This window comes from Thunnus maccoyii, chromosome 2 (genome assembly GCF_910596095.1).
Source record: "Thunnus maccoyii chromosome 2, fThuMac1.1, whole genome shotgun sequence".
Lineage (NCBI taxonomy): Eukaryota > Metazoa > Chordata > Actinopteri > Scombriformes > Scombridae > Thunnus > Thunnus maccoyii.
The window spans coordinates 13,353,919-13,373,213 of NC_056534.1; the positions used below are offsets into that span (position 1 = coordinate 13,353,919).

Consider the following 19,295-nt stretch of genomic DNA (forward strand, 5'->3'; position numbering starts at 1 on the left):
AGTGATATGGTAATTAGGTCACTAATTAATGCATTAATGTCAACATACTTTCAGCATAACTCAGGGCCAGTGTTGATATCATTCTGTCTGTTCTTAATGAAGTAATTCTTAATATTTACAGAGCAGTATTTCAAACAACAGAGCCTATAGCGTCGCAGTCTCATTTAACTGTAGGATGAGTGCATCATTAGTGTTGCATTTATGTATACATCCTCTATAGGATTATCCTTGTTGCCTGCCAGTGGAACCAATTAAATTCAGACTCCTCTTGTTAAACTGGCATTGCATCAAAAGCAATTTTTCATTGCGCTGTCTGCGGCTGTGGGTAATAGGCATTATTTACATGGGATTAGCTTGCAACCGTGCTATAATCCTATGAATGCCAGACATTTGTAACGTTCAGTGCCAAAGATGTTTTAGTTCATCTCTCTGTCTTTCCCCCCAAGTGTACGTCATGTCCAATTTAGTTAGATTTACTGTTAAATATGGACTGTAGATGGAGAAAATGATGGCCATGTTGGTAAAAGCAATTTAAGATTTTTCCTTAAAGGTTAAGCAATCTCTAAGTTCTTGTGTTTTCCTTTTTTTCCCTACATCAGCCTCTATAATTAACTCATCTCTCTCATTCACTTTCTTTCTGCTAATGCTAAACTTGGCTTCCTGTTATATCTTATCTCTCCATCTTTCGAGCGGGTCCGTAGGAGAGGAAAGAGTTTGAGTGTGTTGATTCATTATCTAATCTATTAATTTGTCAAATATTTTATCATGATTATTAAGTCCCTGGTCACAGAAAAGTCAGGGAGTAATAATGATTATTAAGTCCAAACAGTCCTTCATTCAAAAAGGTTCAGTTAACAAGGGAAATAAAAAAGGGAGGGCCTGAGTCTGAGGAGATTTACAGATAAAAAACCACAGAAAGAGAGCAAGAGGAAGGGATAGGGAAAAGTATCTTATTATTTTTAAGGACTGACCGGACAGAAGTAGGTATTCTCTGCTATGTGTTTGGCCACTCGCTCGTTCTCAGCAGACAGCGACATAATGAGCAGCAGGGCGTCTCTGGCTTGCTGGCCCACTGTGCCCTCCCTGTGGATGAAGGGGATGAGCAGGGAGAAGATGAGGAAGTTGGTGGCTCCCTGGTCCTCGCTAGTGTGAAAAAACAGCTCCAGAACTGAAGGGTCCTTGGCCAGAACGCAGCACAGCTGGTTGAGCAGCAGCACCAGCTCGTCTTCAACATCTGGCACTGCGGTGCCCGAACATGATGACAGCAGCATCATGAGCGGCCGCAGTATGGGCTTGTGATGCAACAGAGGCTGGCGTGCTTGGCCCACCAGCATCTCGTACATCTTCAGCTGCTCCAGCTTCATGTCGTCAGTGAACTCTCTACGGAGGCTCCACACAAAGAGACGCTCCATCACGTTCTCCATCACCACAAACTCCAGGATGGGGCCCATGGCGCCGACCTGACCGCTGTCCTCCTCTATTAGCAGGAACAGCATGTGTTCCACATAGTTCTGCACAGCACTCGCCTCGTCTCCGGGGATGGGGCCGCCGAAACGAGAGCCGCCGCTAGAGCCACCGCTGAGGTTGATGACACTTAGGGAGGGCAGTGTAGAGCTGCTGCGAAGGGGATCATGCTTTTCTAGGATCTTCACCACCTATAGCAAGAGACAAGAAGGATATTACTTGAACTGAACCTTACAAGAGTGTGAATGTCAAGAGTTAAATTATGCTTCTGCTACAACATTACTACACCCGCACAGAATGGGAAAAATGCCAGATTGTAGAATTGTATCTCTTTGTGTGAAGATGTACTACTCAGTAAATTCACCCACTGACTCATTTATTCAGACAGCGCTTGTATACCATGTTAAAGTAAAACTAATACATTCATTAAACAGGTAAAATCCTTTTCCTAATCCTAACAGGTTAACTATCAACAAATATGGAGTGTAAACAGACCAGCAGCACAGCACAGATAAACTCAGTTTGGTAGCACAGAGTGAAACAGTCCTTTGTGTATCCAGCCCTTCCCTTGTGTGTCCGCTGCGTAGAAACCAGAGTAACAATAATGGAGCCAGTGTCCCCAGCCTACCACTGCTGCCATGACAATAATTGGCTGTGCACAAGAGAACTGGCTGATGGAAACAGGAGAACAGACTTTATAATCCCTGCCTAAGCCCGAGGGGGCCTGGCCCAGTGGCCTGAGCCTCGGGCATCAGTCCAGTTCAGGCTTTCCAGCCATTACTGCGGTGACAGGTAGGGGCCAAAGTTTGAGATTCACTCAAGGATTTTACCTCCTGGACATCTACAGGAGTCAGACTGTGGTTGTGATCTGCCTGCTGGTATGATACTGACACTATCAAGGTCAGTTGCAGATATGGTTGAGGTTTAATAAACCTCTTGTACAGCAATATATTTATTCATATTTTCAAATAACCTTCAACAATAAGGAAAGAAAATATTCACATTCAGTATTAGGGATAGTATTAAGTGCAATTAAATGAAAATCAGGCATTCCCTTACAGGTTTATTAAACTTTGATGCGTAGAGTATGTGTGTTATTTGTAAAACAGCTGCTAGTAAGTGTGATTTTTTTTCTTGCTGCAGGTCTGGGAGCGCTGACAGGCCAGTTAATAGTCTGTACCACTTGTCAGAATATGGTTTATACGGCTTTACAAATGCAACCAAGCACCTGGCTCAGGCTGGATCAACGTCAGCTCTGGCTGGTCTTGGCTTTGAGTTTTATTTCTCTCTACAGACCATACCCAGGTGAATGATGGGTGTTGGCACAACAGTAGGGTGAGTCATGGGAGGTTTTTCAGATTGTAGATGTGAAGGAAGAGCAGTGAAATTAGTCTCACATTTATGGACTATATCTTTTCTGCTTCCCCACTCTTGCCATTCAAATTAAGTTTCATTCTGCCAGACAGAATAATATTTCTGTTTTGAGGTTCTGTCCTTTAAAACTAACCAACTTGTTTCATATTTAATCATCACAGGACACCACGTGCAGTATAAATCTGAGTGCAGGAAAGTGAAAGAGCAGCTTTTGCTCTTCCCTCATTAACCACAATCGCTCTGGTTAAACTTCTCAGTAGTCAGCAGATCAAATCTGTGCTCTTTATGAAACTTCCCTGAATAAATGAGAAGTTTTAAGAAATACAAGTGAAAGTGATTTATAATCATATCAGAAAAATCATGAAAATGCTGAAACATGTGTCATTTTTTTAAACCAAAGTCTGTACTTTAAAGCATATTTTGAGCTTAACACTTAAAGAAAAACCGCCACAGGCAAGCAAGTAGGTAACAACGTGCATAAATACATTCTTAACAGGAATTTTAACATTTAAAATGTGGCACTATCTGTTTTTTTGGAGGTTTCTCATTAAAATGCATGGGTCTACATATTAATATGCTTGTAAAGTGCAAGCCTGGATAAGCGTCTTGTGCATTTTCGATACTAGATGACATATACAGTGTCACGTTCAGACAATGCACTGAATTATTGATTTATACTGCAGGTGCAGACACTGCAGTTACAAACAAACCCCAAATATTAATTAGGTGACATTTCCTGTCTGTAACAGAAAACAGAAAATGTTTGTTTCTTGCCCACAAACGTAACTTCACCTGAGGGATGGGAGTAGTGACAAAGCCATTTTAAGTGATCCTGACCCTTTTGGTCTATCAAATGGTCCAGTTTAGTCTGAGGTCTGAGAGCTAAAGCTGAGGTCTGAATATGTTCTTAAATGTACACTGGATGGGGGTGTTGTGACACAAACGTTATCAGAAGCACACTCATAAAACTGACAGATTTATTAGGAGGTTACGTGGCATTAATCATGAATGGTATGAGCGAGTCACTCTGAAGAGCCATAGTGACGGGGAGCAAACTGCCCACAATGCACGGTCTATAGTTAAAGATTGTTGGCAGCCGCAGCAACAGACAGCTCACTTTGCGTGTCACAACAAACACAATGAGCTCTGTGAGGCCTGGAGAGCAGCAGATAAGACACAGCAAATGAACATAAACCTAATCTTCAGATGAACCAAGCAGGGTGTCTTACGAGGGTGCAAGGCCAATATTACTTACAACATGTTACTTGGATTTCAAGGCTTTCCGAACTAAAACCAAAGTCAAGAGCACTCTTATCAGGCTACAGATTAACTACGCATGGAAATAAGACTCTGCAGGAGTGAAATTGTGCTGCCAGTTTGCCTAAAGCAAAACAAGCTTTAATCTGGAACAGGGAGTTCTCTCTTTTTTTTTCTCTTCACAGTCAGTAGCTGGGACTAGTCAGTCTCTTGTATTTTTGATTACAATGTCAATCTCAGCTTAAAGGAGAAAATTAAAACCAAGCAGACAGCTAGAGACAAACTCATTTATTGTTTATTATTAAGCTCAATTCAGGTAGTTATTAACACACACAAAAAATGTTTTTTTGTATTATTATAATAGATAAAATATATCCATTTTATTTCAAACCAACAGAAGCCTAAAAAGCAAAATAAAAGTCATATATATCAATCATCATATTAAGCACATAGTCTGTCACTAGTCTGGACTACAATGTCAACCCCGCTAAACACGGTGACCTGCTATATAATGTTAGTTTATAATCAAAACAATAAAAGCTCACTTACAGCACATGGCCTCCACATCAATCTGAACTCACAAGCCACATTAACAGATACATCCAACATAGCGCTTGTCGCTAGAGTGATTCACCAACACCCCCGCCAAAAATATCAAACTGGTATGACAAAAAATTCTTAGCACTCTGTGTAATTATGGGGAAAGTAAGTTCCTTTAAGTGGACCGTGTGCTTAGGAACTATTTCTAAGGTCAATAATAAACCTTCAAGACCAACTGATCAAAGTAATATAAAATAATATAATTCCACAAGAAACCAAGGAAGGCACTTGAGTTACACTAGAAAACCCAAAAAAACACTGAATACTGAAAACTGCACTGAAAACAAATTTAACTGTTAAAGATCCCCTCCAATACTACAATACTCTTCTCGGAATAATAATTAGTGTATGATATAGTTTTTGCATCAAAAAAGTTAAATTACCTTGTTAAATATTCTTAAAATTACATCTACTCCTGCATTGCAAAATCCAGAATCTATGAATGTGATTTTCTGTTTAACTGCTGGACACAAGATGTCTCCTATTTCACTGTAAAGTCCGTTCTCAGTGTATGTGCTTCTGGAGGCTTCAACTTTCCACCTCACACTTGTGCAAGTTTCATATTGAACTGGGAGTGGTTTCCAGAATAGTCAAATCGTGCTCGTACGTCTTAAACCAGTGAAACTTTTGCCTTCAGCAGCTGAATGTGGGAAAAGAGTTTAAAGTACACACACAACTTCCAACCAAATCACACACAAGCTTGCCACAGTGGAATTCAGCTTAATTAAAACTGTGAGCACCATGCTGCCTCCTCATTGACAGACCCCACACTGACAACCACTACTGTAGACATAAATGCAGCTGACACTTAGTTAAAGTACCAACACACTTTTCTATCCCGTCAAAGTCTGGCTAGTGTTATACTGATGTCAGTACGTATAAAGTTTGTTCATGTTGGTGTGGGAGGAGTAGGTCTAGCAGGCTGCCAGGTCCCACAGGGGTGAACAGGGACACATGCTGCTGCTGCTGCAAAGAGCCAGGAGTCTGAGACAGTCGGCGTCTCACTGCCAAGATTCCACTGGCCGTGACCGCACAAAGTTTAGTGTTGTTGGGACAGCAGTGGAGTCAGTTTCTACTGTCAGAGTGTGAGGCACAAGTTAAGTAGAATATGTGTCTTAAAAAGAACAACCTTGACACTCTTTGCGTGTGCTGATGCAAATTTAGTGTAACTTTTGATGTGTCACTTAGAAGTGGAAATTACATAGAGGTTTTGTTTAAAGCGAATACAAGGTCAAAAGTTTGGGAACCACTGTTTTTCGTGAAGGAAAACTAACAGCACGTAATTCCTTCTACAAGCACTGAGGCCCCATTTAAACCTGGGATTAACATGTGATCTGTATCTGGAAGTCATTCATTTCTAAATCACTTTTTGCAAGGGAAGACTTCTAGCTACTATTACTTAGCTGTAGCTTTTGTGGTGCTTGCTTTAGCTGGCAGGAAGAGGCAGAGCTAGGTGACTGTACAGATTGAATTTACACCTGGCTGAGAACCAATCATAACACGAGCCTGACCACCTCCAAATGTGGTCTGGCTGAGCCGATCCCAGTGAATTTACACCTTGCATTAACATACATTTTTCCTTATCCAGGTATATCCAGATTACATTTTAATACCAGGTGTAAATGGGATAAAATTGTCATTTTTAAATTTATGTTTGTGTCCATGTTAAACCAATGAGATACAACATATTAAATAGTGAACTTTAGGGGTGTTAATAGGAGGATTTTTTGATTTTGGACAGAACCAGGCTAGGTTTTTCCCTCTGCTTCCAGTCTTTAGGCTTCACTAAGGTGAGTGTCTCCGTGCTCTAGCTCCATACTTAATGCACAGACATGACAGTAATACTGATCTTCTCATCTAAAGCCTAATTTATAGTAGGTTGTTCAACACTTTTGATAAGTGTCGATGACAGAAATAACATATTTTCAACATTTTCCTTTCATGTTGTGCACCTGGAGAATTTAGCTATGTTGTGGACAGCGTCATATTTTGTCGCGCAATGTGATTGGGTCGTGTTACTAACGTCGCCATGGAGATTGTAGTTTTCACTGAACTTCCTTATTGATATTGTGGTTTGTAATTTTAAATAACTTGCAACGAACGTCCTTGTTTAATTAGTTTAACTAGCTCGTAACCTTTCGCTGAAGCATAAATCGAAAACGTCATGTGACTCTTTAATTTCTGTCGAGTGACATGTATCAAAAGTGTAGAGTGAACTATCATAAATTACCCTCAACTCTCCGCAAGAAAGCTAATTTGCGTATATCTGGAAATGTTCTAATGTATATCCAAAAACCATTTCTTCAAGTTGTGGGATTCTTGATTTGGTGCTGGAGTTTACCTGAGCCCAGTGGTTCTTGAACACAATCATGCAGGTCTCTGGATCCACCCCTTTCAAGACCAGAGACTGCCCGTCTTGGTTTCCATTGGCAACCATGGAGGCCATCATGGTGACCAGATCATTCGTGAGTTAAACCATGTCATAGGCAGGAGAAGGAAGACATTCCTGACTGCTTACTGGGTGCAACCATAACCACAGGAGGAGGAATAATCACAGAGGACCTGAGGAGGAAGGAAAAAAAAAAAAAAAAAACACGTCATCAAACTCAGATCAACAGAAGGTTTTTGCTTCATAAAATAGCAGCATAGTTGCAGTGATATGACTGGTGATTGCTGTACATTGCTCTCCTTCTCTCCCTCTGCATGGCTAGACAGCAACTATGACAGGCATGCAGGAAAGAGAACAATAACAGGCAATGTCAGATGACTCAGTAGAGGAGAGAAAGAGACACATCAGGCTCGACTTTGGCTCGGAGAGTTGCCTCCTGCATTCTGGACTTCAGACAGAGCTGTCAGATTGCTTTTGGAATACCTCAGACGCCCAAGCGGATTCCAGCAGGCCCCCTGACATCACTCTCATTACAGAAACATTTTTTGACATCAGAAGACGAACAACAACTGGGTGTGAACTACTCTGGCTGACTGTGGAGAGTTAAAAAAAGTAAGGAGAGGGAAGGAAAAAAAAAAGAAAACTGCTTGTTTTGTAGATCAGACATGATTTTGGTATGTGCTGTTTTCATTTCTGGAGGAAATATTTGACAAGATTTTAAGCAAGCGAGGTCTGATTTCCTCACACCGCTTGTTTGGATTATATAGATCTATATTTTATGTGTTTAAGGGCAGCTTTGCAGTCAGTTCCAACACTCACATTGGCATCATGGAAATTTGGAAGTTGCCCATATTTTGCCCCAGAAAGGACTTAATTTGTTGTTTCCCTTGGAGAGGACGTTACTGGAAAGATTGATTCTTGTTAAAACAAGACAGAGGTTTTCTTTGACAACACTGGGAACAGAGAGAGTTGTGCTTTTTCAAAATCCCTAATATGAGAGGATTAAGAACTAAAACAACATCTCAGCTAAATCCGGTTCCATAATATAACATGTTTTCAGTTCAGGAGGAAGGATGATAGAATGTGTTTTATCTGCTTGCAACAAGTGAATGTTTTTCATGACTATCATCACAATCTGAAATCACACAATCACAGTCACGCTCTAGAGATCCTACACATGATTCCTCCTAAAACCAAGAACATTTTACAAGAGTTTACAGCCATGTAAGCACCTCTGTGATGCACAGCGGTGCTTTGGGCTAGATGCTAAGAGTAGCAATGATAACACATTCACATATGCTAACATGCTAATGCTAAGGAGGTAATGTTTACCATCTTAGCTTGGCATGTTAGCATGCTAATGTTTGCTATAAAGCACTGACGCTGAAGGGGATATCATTAGATGTCTTTGGTTTGGCATGTATTCAGTCATATTATATATATATTGGGCTACTAAAAGTCTCCAAAGTTATAACTATTCTTCCTGTGGGGAACATGAATGTGTGTACCAAGTTTCAAGGCAACTCATCCAATGGTTGCAGGGATATTTCCCTCAAAATATCAACGTAAACCTCATGGTGGCGCTAGATGAGAAGTCAGCAGATCATGGAAGTCAGTAGACTTCATCCTCTGGGGACCATGAACGTCTGTACTAAATTTCATGGCAATCCATCAAACAGTTGTTGAGATGTTTCACACCTAAGTGGTGGACTGACTGACATTGCCATCCCTTAAGCTACACCGCTATCGTGGCTAACAACAAACTTCCCAATGAGTGGCTAAACAAATCTGTCTCTGAACACCAACACAAACTCAGGACAAACTTTAACACTCACTACCCAATACAGAAAGATATGGACTCTGTCACCGCAGGGGATCAACTGTGAAACAAGCAGCAGCTGCACACCACAACACCAAACCAGAGCTTTGAGGTTCCTGCCCCTAAATGTTCCTCTAAACCAATCACAGCAAGCCCCCTTCTTTTGAATTCACTTTGCCCCAGTACCACAGAAACATCCCCAACAACCGCAGAGTTTAGGCATAACAAGGCACACAGTCAAACTTGCAACATCTGCTTTTGGTTAAAGGAGAATGCCAGCTGGTTGGATTCCTGAAAAGGAATGTTAAAGCAGCGTGGAGAGCGTGTCGATGGGTTTTTCTTACCTTTGCTGAAGCATCTTTAACAGGGACGGGCCGCTAAAGCAGACGAAGAGCTCATTCTTGTCCTGTTGTCACAAAGAAAAGAAAAGAAAGAAAAAAAGACAAAGATGTGTGAGGCGCAGGAAGTGAGTGTCCGTATGAGAGGCGAGGCATGGTGGGAAGTGACTGGACATGAGTAAGCTGCTCCGAACGCCACTTGGATGGAGAGGAGGAGGTTACGAGGAGGAAGGGAGGGGAGAGAAGGAGGAGGGGGAGGAGTAAAAAGGGAAAAGCAGGGTGATAGAAAGTCTAGAGAGAAAGGAGCAGGTATGAGAAAAATGACAACAGTGTTTACATGCATAAATAAGTAAAACCAATCATATGTCAGCACTTAATATTTCTGTAGGAATTTAGCATCAATATCACATCCTCATGATCCCTCTCTCACAGGAGAATAACACTATTGTCCCCTCCAATTAGTGCCGTGATGCAATTGGCGTCCTTCTCAACTGTGAGAGGCCCGTCCCTAACCAACAATACAACTGCCCACTCCAGCACCAGCACCATCCATCGTGGGAATCATGTCACATGACCCTGCAGCTTTAAAACTCTCAGAATCTAGGTTTTACTTTCATGTACAATATAATACACGGACTGCATAAAACTACTGTTGAACCTGCATGCTTTAATCGACTGTTGATGTTTTGGGCGGTAGCAATTCAAAAATGTGGGTTTCTTGGAAAACAAGCACCCTTTCATAAAAGCGTGATGTCGTGTAAACAGAGAGAGTGAGAGGGAGACAGATGGAGAGGGATGTGTGTGTGTGGGTGAGTGTGCTAAGACGAGTCATCAAACACTCATTTCGGCTTTTCAGGCTGATTTTGTGCCTCGCTGTGGACTCATACATGCATTTTTTCCGCTAGCACCACAGTTTAGGCCACCCATGTTCATTACATTCATTTGTAAATTACATTTATGCATTACATCCAATGTGAGTTGCTTACATTTTTTGTTGCATGCACATATATTCGGAGCAATTCTAAGCACAGCGTCTTTGCTCAAGGACTCTTCGACACGTGGACAGAGAGAAATTGAACCACAAATCTTGTGATTAATGGTCGGCCTGCTCTAACAACAGAGATACAGCCGCCCCAAACTCCTTTTCCAATCGAAAGCAGCAGGTTTAAGACATCATCCACAATCATCAGCTGTTGATTGCCAATCTTAACAGAATGGTTGCCATATTTTAAACATTTATAACTTGAATCATAATGTGTAATCATACCTCCAATATCAGTGATGAAAAACAGATGAAAAACACATTTTGCCTGCAGCTCTGTTAAACATCTCACATAAGTGGATTTAACTAAAAACAAGCTAGCCGATCACCTCTGTGAGGATGTACTTAGACACAGTGCTGCTTTGAGCTAAATGCTAACGTCAATATGCTCACTGACAAATGTTAATATAATGCAATGTCATTAGTTTTGCAGGTATTTGGTCGCTCTCAAGTATTTGACAAATTAAAGTTTTGACCTGATGGAGAGAGGAAAAGTCCGGGATCACGAATTAGGAATCATCCTCTAAGGTCCATGATTGTTTGTCCACAGAAATCCATCCAATAATTGTTGAGATATTTCTGTCTTGACTTAAGCAGTGGACTGACGGACAGAAAGAGAAATATTGCAATATTGAATACATTTTTAATTTTCTTTTTTTTTTTGTCAGTGCTACAACAGACTGCTAGATTAGCCTGATGTAATCAGTTGTTAGTCCCTCTCAGACAACAATACACTGGCAACAACTGCCTTCCTACTCACAAATATGCCCCATTTAGTTAAGTATATTTCTCTTGAACTATGAGCCAAATAGGTCAAGACTTGGATTCAATGTACCAACATCTTATAATACTCTAAATTATCCAATGAGGGTTTGAAATATGCATTTTTTTCACCCGGCACAAGAAAGCCTCTTGTTTTTGCAGGATAAAAATGTGCTTTTTCTACAAATCTAGTACAGGCCTATTACTGGAAGTCATGACCTAAATCGTGCTCTCATTTACAGTACCTACTGTTATGCTGTCACAGAGGGAGAGTCTACAGTTACCCACAAGACACTGTTCTACTTGCTCGAAATAGCTTAAAATACAGTAGAGCCAGAAATGGGACAAGCAGAGCGCACATCAAAATGTAGGTTGTTAAAAATACATCTTTTGTGTGTGTGCATCACAGTTAGTTTAAACTATTTGAAGGTTTATATGAGAATACAGTATTGTGTGTGTGTGTGTGTGTGTGTTTGTGTGTGTGTGTGTGTGTGTGTGTTTACAGTCTCTAACTGCCGGCATGCCAGTCTCATCATTATACAGCTCTCACTGGATTCTTCCAATCTGGTCATTTCCAATTATCCAATTAAGGCAATTTGATGATTACACATATTTGTTATCTCCACAGGCTACACGGCCAAGGACACAATAAACAGAACAGAAAAAAAGGCAGTACTGTACATTATACATCCGTCCTTTCCTACATGAGAGCATATTAGATGTCACAGGATCACATTTTTTAGGAAAGCACAATGCTAATGCTAATAAATGTCATTCTGGCAGTGTTTTTCATTCATTCTCTCCTTACAGTATGTTGCTATTAAGGACTACTGACAATTGAACAATCCCTTTCTTCCACCCAATGCCAATCAGCATTTTATGTTGCATTTTACGTATCATGATATTAAATCGAACAATGAGCCTTGACGTATCTATCATCTATCAGTCAGAAAATAAACGCAGTGTAACACATTGCAGTAAGATGCATAAGACACATAATGTTTTTCTTAAAAAATTCTCCCCTCACAACGAGGTGAGGGGAAAATGGCTGCTGCTTTGCATAAACAACATTTGTTTATTTGACCTTTTCCCAAATAATTTTCTATTTATACAATATGAAATGTAATATTTTATTATTTACTGTATAAAAATACTATGCTTGGAATAATAATGTATGTCTGATATGGTTATGGCTTAAACTTCCGAATCTATGAATATGCAAATATTTTTCGTTTTAGCAGTTTAACAGCTGAACACAAGATGTGTCCTACTTCTCTGGAAAGTCCATTCTCAATGTATGTGCACTGGACGCTTCAAGTTTCAACATCACACTTGTGTAGGTTGCATAATGGACCGAGATTGGCTTACAAAATAGGTGTGATGTCATGTCACAAATCCTGCTCATAAACCCGCCCCTTAAAAATCTGATTTTCAATGAGCACGGAAAAACTTTCCACTTTCAGCAGATAAACGTGAAAACAGCCTTTCAGTGTCAAACTCTGTAGCTCAAACATCCAACTGTAGGGAAATCATATTTTTTTTGAGAAGAGGGGGACTTCAAACATAAACTTAGTTTGAAATTACTTTGACATTCAAGCTCTCTAAGACAGACTACATAAAAAGACACAAATGCAACATAATTTGTAAAATAATCCATTTTTGAGGATTATTTTGTTATTTTATCTGTGAGTCTAAGGTAATTGACAGTAAGCACACCAAAAACATAAAGCCCTCATTAAATCTCTGTGTCTTATTTACATGTAAATTACTAAACACAATGCACCCAAACCTTTTACGCTTACTGTGTGTTGTTTCTATAATGGCTCTGGTATTGTTTAGAAGCCCGACTCGTCTTGTTTGGATTACAGCGCAAGTGTCACACACAATGCATTTTTTACTGAAACATGTCTACTGTTCCTGCATTGCCAACAGCAAATTGGTGCATCAATTTAAGTAATTATTTACAACTATACAAATATGGCAGAAAACTGGAATTTCCCCATTCTATTCAACATCAATGGAAATGGTTTGGTGTTGCATAAAGAGCAACAGGCTCTTCGTCTCCTCACTCCCAAGGTAAACATAATGACAAAATGAGAATGTGGGCTATTGTGTTGCACCTCTGTGTTTTGGCAAAGTGGCTTCTGGCAAATCAAAAAACACAAACAAACACATAAAGCTCCAGGCTGATAGGAGCGAACAGAGCAAACATGAGAGAGAAATGTTCGCCTTTAGGGATTTTGTCATCTTTTTTTTTTATTTTTTTTATCTGGTTTCAGGCATTGTCAGCTTTCTGACATCCCTGAGGGTTTCATACACACAGGCGTGGTCTGGACAAACAGCTTAAAGGCAACACACACCCTTGACTCAGAATACAGATCATCTTTCTTGCGAAACAGGAGTGTTTTAACCTCCAGAACAGAAGCTTGTTTTATGAGCATTCAGAGTAGATATGAAATTTAAAATATACAAAAACACTTTTTCTTTTATAAAATAGTCTTTTGTCTTCAGTCAGGCATTTTGAATAATAAATATTTGATCATAAGCCAGTCCTCTGAGTTTCATTTGTCCAGTCTTACAGTCTCTTCTCTCACAGAGGAGAAATTCACAGCGGCCAGGGGGCAGCCATGGCAACCCAGTGACAGACAGGCCCATTAAAGTGATAGCAGCTGCTGAAATATTTAGGGCTACAGGTGAAGTCACTGAAGGGCCAGAGAGCGCCTGTCCTTACTATTTATAGTCTTCACCACCCTTATCTAATCAAAAACACAGCAGGAAGGGAAAAGCCATTCAGTTTCTATGTCTCTATTATTCCCTTCAGCCAGCAGGGCAGTGACCTCTATGATGGACCATTCATCTTTAGGAGAGACAGACTCTGATTGAATTCATAGTCAGAGCAGATTCCAAAGTTGAAATAGATAAGAATATCGTAAATGACTGGACAGCATCTTACTATTTTTAACTACTAAATTTCAAAAGGAGCAATTTACGCTCAGATTAAACATTTTTCACTAATTACTAACCGAGCTCATTTTCATGACAGCAAATAAATGTTGTTTGTTTTTCTGGCAGTATAATCGGTCCTGAATCGTTTGGGTCATTTAGGACTTCTGACCAATGAAAAAGCTGGAGGTGGACATGAAAGGCTGTTGAAGACGTTGTTTATTTAGTAGAATTTTACACGGAAGATACTGAGCGACATTACTATTCATTTGGAGTCATGTTTCTGACCACCTGATGAATGTAAGTCCAATATTCACTGTTTTTTTAAGCTTTGTTTTTGGTCTCCACCAACTCCTGAGGGAAAATCTGGCTCTTTAGCTGCTAAACTGCTCCACGCTTTTTACCAGCTAGTTGCTTACTGTGTCTTTTTGCTGTTTGGTGCTTTGAAGGTAGAGTACAGTAGGTTTTTACAGCTTTTTTTGCTAAAACTGCTGCAGCTGAAAAATGACACTATGAGAGCAGTGATGGCTGAACCAAAAACAGTAAAAGTGTACGCTGGAAAATCAAAACAATTAGCCACAAGCTGAAGGAGCAGAGCTGAAGGAAACTGCAGAGTGGGCTGATAATTCTTTGTGGTTCCATAACCATGAGTGACCCCTTCACATTACACATCATTACACAGTCATTTGATACATTGTTAATATGAAAAAAAAGAAAGATTATGGTCGCTTTAAAGTCTGTGTAAGGCATTGAGTCTGATGCAAAAAAATGAGAAGAACCCTAAAGGATTACTATGAAAAATTAAAAGTTACAGGTTAACAAGATCCATTCTCCTTTGGTCTCCATCAAAAGACAATAACAGAAATATTCTTTACTCATCTAAGAGTAAAGAATGTTAAAATAATATATAATATTATTTGAATATTGCTTTCCTTACTATATCTCCTATAGTTGTAAGAATAGCAAGTGTTTGGGACCTGTTGTACGGAAACTGAAATGAGCCTCCAATGAATGTCATTGTATCAGACATACAGTAAAATTTTCCATATCAAGTCCCTTCAAAACCTGCGAAAGGCTGTTTCCTAAACAACACAACACCAGGCCAACAGGTGCTGAATAATGACTGTAACTAGCTTAGCTGATAAGACCGATTACGTAAGCATGTTGCTCCATGCTGCACGTCTGTGGATTTTCACATGCACGTGAAGGCTAACAGGGTGTGTTCACCTCGAAACTGGTTTCAAAGAGATGTTCCTACCATACTGTTCACTCATCACGGGAAGAGATTCATTAACATGTCCAAACACACACTCAGGTGCCTCATTTAACTGGGAGGGAAGAAAAGGAGAAGGTAAAAGAGTTCAATCGGTACAGCAGTGGTGCCAAACAACCAGAAAGGGGAGAGAACACTGAGCTCTCTATGAAGTAGATAAAGGCTATAAAAGGCCAGCCAGAGGACACGAGAGGCCACATGCACCACTGTTAATATCAAAGACTTCTTGGTCAGATTCACGTGCAGCAACTTCCTTCAGTTTAGTCTACAGTGAAGAGATAAGACTTGGAAGGGCTAAGGACATTGTGTTTCCTGCCATGGATATTCAAGTCTAAGTGTTATCTATGTTTGCACCTGTCAATTCATGTACAGTGTATAGTGTATATAGTATGTGTGTATTGATTTTATGACTTCACCGCCCAGGGAGTAACCTATGACCTTGGAGCTTACCAACCAAGTTACCAAGTTACCAACCAAATCACATTATAAAAAAAGGTTGCAATAGCCTCTAAAAAATAACAATTTAACAATAAGATTATTTATTCGTGTTGGAGCTGCAATGATCAGATAATTTATCAATTAGTCCATCACAAGAAACTTAATCTGAAACTACAACTTGGGGAAAATGTGATGGACGAAACAATTAATGAAATAATGAAAATAACTGTTAGTTGCAATCCTTAATTTAGGGGTAAATTAAGGCCTCATTTATTCAAATATGTTACAGCATTCTTCACATTCAATAACATTCTTTGAAATCATTATGGCTGTTTTGTTCTCTTTAGTTTTAGGTAACGTTAAACCATAATATAGTGTGATTGTGAATGTTTTTTCTCCATAAAACCTAAAGAATACACTCTCTGGTCTCTGAAAGCTTCATTAAGGATTAAACCCCCATTTATTAATGTCTGATGAGGTATTTATGAATGAAAAATAAGATTTGTGGCTCAGAAGTTTGGTACCGAGAACAATTATGAGGAGATACTGTGAAGGCTCAGAATATGAGGGTTAAAAAGTTTCAACATTTGGAAAAAAAAACTGAATCAGTCTTAAAAAACATCTATGTGTGTCATCGTAGAATGAAACTCCTCTTTGAGTCATTATAAACCTGCACAAATTTCCAGAAATGTTACTGAGGACATGTCCTCTGTGTTGCTTTGAATACATTTTTCCCTGTTTTCTTGTGACTCATACAAGCTAAATTACTATATTGTATGTACACAATGCGGGGCTGGTGACATCACTCTAACTTTCATGTTGGTATGAGGAGACCTCAGCCTTTTCCGACTCTACAATAGACTTCTGTCTGTGATAAGAATGTGTTTAGTGTGGGTACATCCTATCTGTGCTCCTGCTACTTCCTCTGTAGCTCGTTTGCATCACATCTTACTTACTGATAAAAAGCCGTGTTTGCATGTGGAATGGAAGGGGGAGGACAGACGATACAGCGTGTCTGTGAAGTTCAGAGATGTTTATCAGATAGACGAGAGTGAGCTGCAGCGCTACACCCGTGTAATTAGTCAAATGGATGTGAAGAGGGTTTTTGATATGTAACGGAGTGAAAAATCTATGGTACACAGCTGACTCGAAACATGGAGTTTTAAAAAGGAATGCTGTGCATACCAAAATGCCTCTCGGGCTCATCTGTGTCAAATATTTGCTTGGGTGTGGATAACTGTGAACCTGTTTTTTTTTCTCTGCTCTGTTTCCTTTTTTCATTGTGAGGACTAAACTTTCGTTACCTTTAAAGCTTTAAAGAATTTATCTGAGAAAAGAAAATGTTTAAATTTCCCTTCAAGTGACTTCACCCTTCTATCTGTTTCCTGCCATGGATATTGTCTATCTAAAATATTTTCCATCTGTTGACTTTTTTCCTCATGATTTTCAAGGCAAAAGAGATGCAAACTCCTAATGACTCCTCTGACAATTTTACTTCACGTCAGTGACTTTACACATAAAACAGAGCAACGGGCTCCATGAACATAACACGTTCCTTCATTCCAGTTCATTCCTGAACAACAGAAGTGGTTCAACCAGATTTTCTTACAATCTCTATTCTCACCACATTACTCTAAAGGAGAGGCCTTTGAAGATAGCACAGAGAGTTTGTGAGGGAAAAGAGGGCAACTCTCTGTACTAAGCTGGAACATGGTCTTGCCCAGCCCCCAAGGGGCCCTAAGAAAAATCTAAGGGTTAACTAGATAATTGAAAGGCATTGGAAAGAAAAAATATTTCTGTTACACAAAATTTTGTTGATCTTTTCTGACTCTTCTCTATATTCTTCTTGTGAATTACTGCATAATTTTGTTTATTCAAGGATCTAAAAATCCTTCAAATGAAACAAATTGAACAGCTTGCATCACGAGGGGTCACAAGTAGACATTCGTTCATGCATTTTAAGGGCCCACAAGCCAAAAAAAGCCAACAAACTGGGCAATGTCCCAGTTGCTGACAATAATAAATCCCTAATCTGAATTTGTCAGAATTTTCATACTATAGTATATGTGGTGTGTGAGTTAACCGGTGGGCTGGGACTAATGGTTGCTACAGTTGAATAACTACCACGTCCGCAGACCTTTGATGCACGTCATACCCCTCTCTCTACCCTACCCATGTTTCCTGTCCCTCACTCCACTTTTGACTATCAAATCAAGGCTTTAAATGTCATTTAAAAATAGTTCGACATTTGAAATAACTGAAATAAATGTAATCACTTTCTTTGCAAGAATTAGATGAGAAGATCGATACCACTGTCATGTCTTTCCATTAATTATGAAGCTAAAGCCAGCAGGCAGTTAGCCTATCTTAGCGTTAATGCTGGAAGCAAGGGGAGACAGCTAGCTGGGCTCTGTCCAAACTTCAAAAATACATCTACCAGCACCTCTAAACAGAAATGTAAAAACACACATTTGTAATTTTGTTGGAGCTGTTCCCCTCGCTTCAGGTTTTATGCTAAAATAGGCTAATCCAGCTTCATACTTTACACACACACAGGAGTGGTATCAACCTTTTCATCTAGGAAAGAAAGCAAAAGGGCATATTTGCCAAAATGTTACACTTTTATTACAATTTTAAAATGGTTATATGAAAAGCTGACACTTTTTCCCCCATTAATGTTATTGCCACAAAGTTTATAGGTTGCTTGTTACTTCTCAGGGTCAGTGTGGGGGCGCGAGCAGGGAGGGTTGGTGGAGCTAATCCCCAACACGGGACAGAGCTGAGCTGGCTGTGTCTGCGGTGGGAAAGAAGAAACAGGTTAACACACACAAACACACCTGCTGCTGCTGTGTTGACAACAGCACCCGTTCCACTTGGATTACCAACAGGTTTTTGTCGTTTTATGTCATTTCTGACTGATTTTAAAAAGAAACTGTTCCTTGCTAATCTATTTTAGCAATATTTGAAAAAAAAACACCAGTTGACTGCCGGTTGTTTATGACCAAATATTCTTGAAAACAATTCTAATTTAAGAGCAACCGCTATTAAGAAAAATTCAACCGTGTTCATAACATTTTGTTTACTATGGGCAGCAACAAGCAAGGTGAAGCTAATCAGATCCAGATCGCTAACTTGTGACCTGAACCTATACATGTAATCACATTAGTATGACCATTATTCACAGTCTAGCATGCTGTGATGCAGACTAACAGAGATCCAGTGTGTGAATATCTTAGTTTCATGCAGGTCCGAGCACTGCCACTATTTAAGACCTGAGTCCCATCTGAACATCACCAGTAATCACACAGATGACTGATTAGCTGCACATTCCCTTCATTCCTCAGAAACTATATCAAAACACTCACATCATAAAGTTTGCTTGCTGCATGTAAGCATTTATGTTCATGTTTTGGATGCCGTTATGAAAAGTGGGAGAAATTGTTCAGATTTACATCTTTGCTGTAGTCTCTGGAGTGGAACAGATTATGAAGCAGAGCCTACGCAGCATGTAACCAATTACAAACAGCAGAGATCACACTGTATAAATTAAGGCAGCATCAGAGAGATTTCTCTATAAAAGTCTTGAATAAGTGCAG

General features: G+C 39.7%; 1 protein-coding gene across 1 annotated transcript in view; it reads right to left on the reverse strand.

Moving 5' to 3' along the window:
* Positions 1-19,295, reverse strand: part of fhip1aa (FHF complex subunit HOOK interacting protein 1Aa) — a 33,584-nt gene that overhangs the window by 11,809 nt on the left and 2,480 nt on the right. Inside the window, exons 2-4 of the mRNA XM_042425257.1 lie at positions 9,248-9,309; positions 7,037-7,257; positions 972-1,655 (exon numbers count right to left, since the gene is read on the reverse strand). Coding sequence (XP_042281191.1) covers positions 972-1,655; positions 7,037-7,144 — 792 coding nt within the window. The 5' untranslated portion in view covers positions 7,145-7,257; positions 9,248-9,309. The remainder of the gene's footprint in view (positions 1-971; positions 1,656-7,036; positions 7,258-9,247; positions 9,310-19,295) is intronic.